This window comes from Coffea arabica, chromosome 1e (assembly GCF_036785885.1).
Source record: "Coffea arabica cultivar ET-39 chromosome 1e, Coffea Arabica ET-39 HiFi, whole genome shotgun sequence".
Classification (NCBI taxonomy): domain Eukaryota; kingdom Viridiplantae; phylum Streptophyta; class Magnoliopsida; order Gentianales; family Rubiaceae; genus Coffea; species Coffea arabica.
In genome coordinates, this window is record NC_092311.1 from 41,550,842 (window position 1) to 41,554,855 (window position 4,014).

Genomic DNA, 4,014 nt, shown 5'->3' on the forward strand with positions numbered 1-4,014 from the left:
TTGTAAAATGTTCATTTTTTTATAGCCTAAGGGTATTAAAGGCATTAAAATAATCTCTCTCCTCAAACATGAATTTTTTAATATTACTTTTGGTTAGAAGGGCTTCCAATATTACCAAAATGTCAATTCGAGGGGTGCTAAGTGAGATTTTGAAAACCTCAAGGGAGCTAGGTGATATTTCATAAAACCTCAGGTGAGGTTTATGAAATTATCCCTAATAAAAGTTCACAAACAAAATAAGCTAAAACTGGCCAATACCTTTTTATCTTATGCCTATATTTCGGCTTTTCTGTGATCAGTATATCAATCCCATGTGGGAAGAGAACTAAATTATCCCCAAATTGAACCCTCAAAACAGAATGCCAAATTGTTTAAATAAAAACGTGACTGGCAAATGCTTGAATTCTGTTATGCAGATTATACTTTCATTTTAGGATCATCATCATCATCATCTTTGGGTCAGTATAGTTATTAATCAAGTTAGGGTCATATATGTGTAGGCAAGTTGGGTAACTCAAGTCCTTGAGCCTACTTAAATGTGAATTGGTCATTATAGTTATTGGTCGAGTTATGGTCATATATCTATATGGTCCATTGGTGTTGAAACATAAATCTTCGAGTTGCATTAGAATTTTCATATTGTCTGCCTATTTAGGCCAAGTTGAATGAGAGTTTTCATTATGTGAAGCCTATTTAGGCCAAGTTGAATGAGGGTTTTACTTGACAGTGTTCTTCCAATCCACATTCTTCTCCTCTATTTAGGCCAAGAGTAGCCCATGGATATTGTCAGTGTACCAAAATGATACACATAGTTGAATGAGAGTTTTCTTATCGTCAGCTTATATCCAAGAATTCAAGAAGCAATATCCACTGTGAGAGCAAATTGAAGAGTAAGCTCATATGGCTTCGCAGCACATTGAAGGGAGGATTCTTCAATTTCAAGGCACTTTGGCACATCAAAGGAAACATAATTACATGCGTGGTACTCTGTACCTTTAACACTATTTACTTGTGAAAATACAAATCTTGAGCAAACTTAGAGAGATGGTTCTCAATTGAATGAGACCATTTAACACACTTCAACGCGAAAATACAACAGAACTTGTCTAGTATTTGGGAGTCTACTCTCCTTTATATTTCATTAAAGGTCACACCATCGGCTCTTGCCCTCTCCTGATCGAACCAAATGACAGTCCGGAGGCACTTGCCCTCAATGAGCAACTTGAAAGCCTTGTTGATTTCTTCGAGTTTGATCTCATGCGTGACAAACAAGTCCAACTGAAGCTCCTGCATTTGTGTTCAAAGGTTTAAGCGATCAGAAAGAGATGTAGTATTTGATTCATCTCTTCAATGCTTGTAATTTTGCAACGGGTGAAGAACAATTATGTGGTAAAATTGCCATTGAAAGCCTAGTGAAGATACAGTTACCTTATCCAAGTAACGTTTTGCAAGAATGGCAATATCAAGATTAGGCTTGAGACCACCATATTGGACTCCTGTGATGGTCTTGCCACTATGATTATTCACTAGGGAATTGAGGATAAACTGCGAGTCTGGCTTGTCCACTCCTAATATGATGGTCTTGCCCCATCCCTGAAGTTAGAGATTGCACATAAAATCTCATTTTGTAGCTGCAAACAGCATGGTCTCTTTTCCTATGTTTTTATTACTTTTAAACAAATGCTCTAGGACAGATCAAAATGTGCCATTTCAGAGACGAACCTTTCTGCAGCAAGTAAATGCTTCTTGTGATAGGGATGGCAAGCCGACACATTCAAAGCAGTAATCAGCACCAAGTCCATCGGTCATCTCAAGAATCACCTAATTTGTACAGAAAAAAAGAGCAGGAGTTGAAAATTATGGCTATCAACATACCAACGATTAAAAGCTTAACTACAATACAGAACACTGTGTTTTCCAAAGTAGTGGCTCTGTTGTTGCTGATACCACAAGTAAAAATGCATTGCAGTATGAAATATCAGGTGTTTACCTCTCTCGCAAGTTTGCCGCCAAGTTCGCTGGGGTTGATAAAATGGGTGACGCCAAACTTTTTACCTGTAGAAACACAAAAATCCGATTAGTTGAAAACATGGTTCAAAGCCGCAGTCACGGTCATGGCCCGGACCGTTCTACATCAGTCTCGGCATATTGGTCGCGATTTCGATGAGACTCAAAATTTTAAAACAATTAATATTCTAAAAATTAATTCTAAAAATTGTAAAAAAAATATGATAAATAAAAATCATAAAAAATTAGCAAAAATAATAAAAATTTGATTTGACTCGAAATGACTCAGGGCGACTAAGCTGTTTCAATCCGTTTCGGAGACGTTTCGGCCGTGTTTTTTACGATTCATTATCTCGGATTCATCTAGTTCCGGTATTAGAATAGACAGCCCCGTTCTGATGAAAGCTCAGCCAAGTCTTTGAACCATGGTTGAGAAAGAGATCAGATGGGGGATTGTAGCCACAACTTGAGGCTATGCTTTTATGGAACTTTAAAAACTTCTCAAATATGCATTGTTTACCTATTTCAACTTTGTCCGGGTTCATATCCACACCGATAATTGTCTTAGCTCCACGAAGCCTTGCTCCTTCAGCAACCTAATATTTTCCACTTCTGAATTAATACTCTGATGGTCTATAACAAATCTAATGCAGTATGAATCAAGAAACTTTGATACTAATAGGAATGCGGCAAGATTTTACCGATAATCCAATTACTCCCAATCCAAAAATAGCTACAGTTGAACCTTCTTCAACATCGGCTGTTTTCCATGCCGCACCTACACCTGAAAGAAGAGTTCAGATATTCAAGACAGTAAGTCACGGCGCTACAAAAAGAATGTGCCAGTGAGCTATATCGTGCTCATCTACAACGGAAATTGTGAAGTAGATCCTACGAACAAGTTCAAAATGAATCAAATTGTGCCAGCAAGAATCGAAGCGAATGGCATTACCAGTTGATACTCCACAGCCAAGCAGGCATGCTCTACTGGCTGGAAGTGCAGGATCTACTTTTGTAACGTGAGTGATGTCCACCACAGTGTACTCACTGAAACCTGATGTGTAGCCAAAGTGGTAAATCGTCTCTCCTTTTGCATCAAAAAACCGGCTAGTCCCATCTCTAATATAAGGAGATAGTTCGAATCTCAATTTGGAGCATTGGTTACTTTTGATTGATATGCAATCAGGACATTCTCCACAGTAAGCCAAGAATGATGGAATGACAGTATCTCCCACCTTTACATCCTGGACTCCCTCTCCAACGCTCTCCACAACCCTACGTTAAAAACAAATCAAACATGATCAGAAATCGATCAAGTGCTTTGAGCAAAGTCATGACCAAACATGGATGGAAGAACTTACCCAACAGTTTCATGACCAAAAATCCTTGGATAATACCCATGAGGTTCCTTCAAACAAAACAAAAGAGTTTGTCAGAATAATATAAGATTCAAGTGCAAAGTGATGCTGATGTGCATGTATTAGCGGACATGAGATTCATACATTGAGCCTCCAGAAATGGATGTCACTGAAACAGAGGGCGGAACATAAGACTCGAACGCGAAGTTCCCGGGCTTTTGGAGGGGCAACTGTAATTTCCTCTATCACTAATGGTTCCCCTGCTTTCCTAGCAACCGCAGCTGCATCCGGCAAACAAGCAAGTACACATCTTTTAGCAGATTTCACAAAACAAGTAAATTGACATCTTCAACAATCAAGCAAATATGTGCAATCAGCACAAGGGAATCCTGTGTTATATTGCTCGCTACGAATATTTTTGTCTATGGTATCAATTTTTTTATGAAGTTGCAGATTTACCTCTGCAACGGATGGGCTTCCCAGCAGTTTTGCTTGCTTCTTGTGTCTGCGCCATTGCAACGAACGAATCCTAAGTCTCTCAATGAAGCGAATACTGAGTCTCAATGAAGACAAACGGACGTATTAGAAAAGTAATAGAACTATCCGATGTAATGTAAGATGCAACAGCAACAGAATTAAGGTAGGTTAT

At 38.6% G+C, this 4,014-nt stretch overlaps 1 protein-coding gene across 1 annotated transcript; it reads right to left on the minus strand.

Annotated features, from left to right (window-relative positions):
- Window positions 1–883: 883 nt before the first annotated feature.
- On the minus strand, window positions 884–4,014 carry LOC140003970 (alcohol dehydrogenase-like 7). The gene is made up of 10 exons (XM_027225389.2): window positions 3,825–4,014; window positions 3,510–3,646; window positions 3,369–3,415; window positions 2,960–3,282; window positions 2,709–2,791; window positions 2,528–2,603; window positions 1,991–2,055; window positions 1,723–1,821; window positions 1,429–1,593; window positions 884–1,287 (listed from the first exon to the last, which is right to left on the minus strand). Exons 1-10 carry the CDS (start codon window positions 3,877–3,879, stop codon window positions 1,132–1,134), a joined length of 1,206 nt encoding a protein of 401 aa, XP_027081190.1. The 5' UTR covers window positions 3,880–4,014; the 3' UTR covers window positions 884–1,131.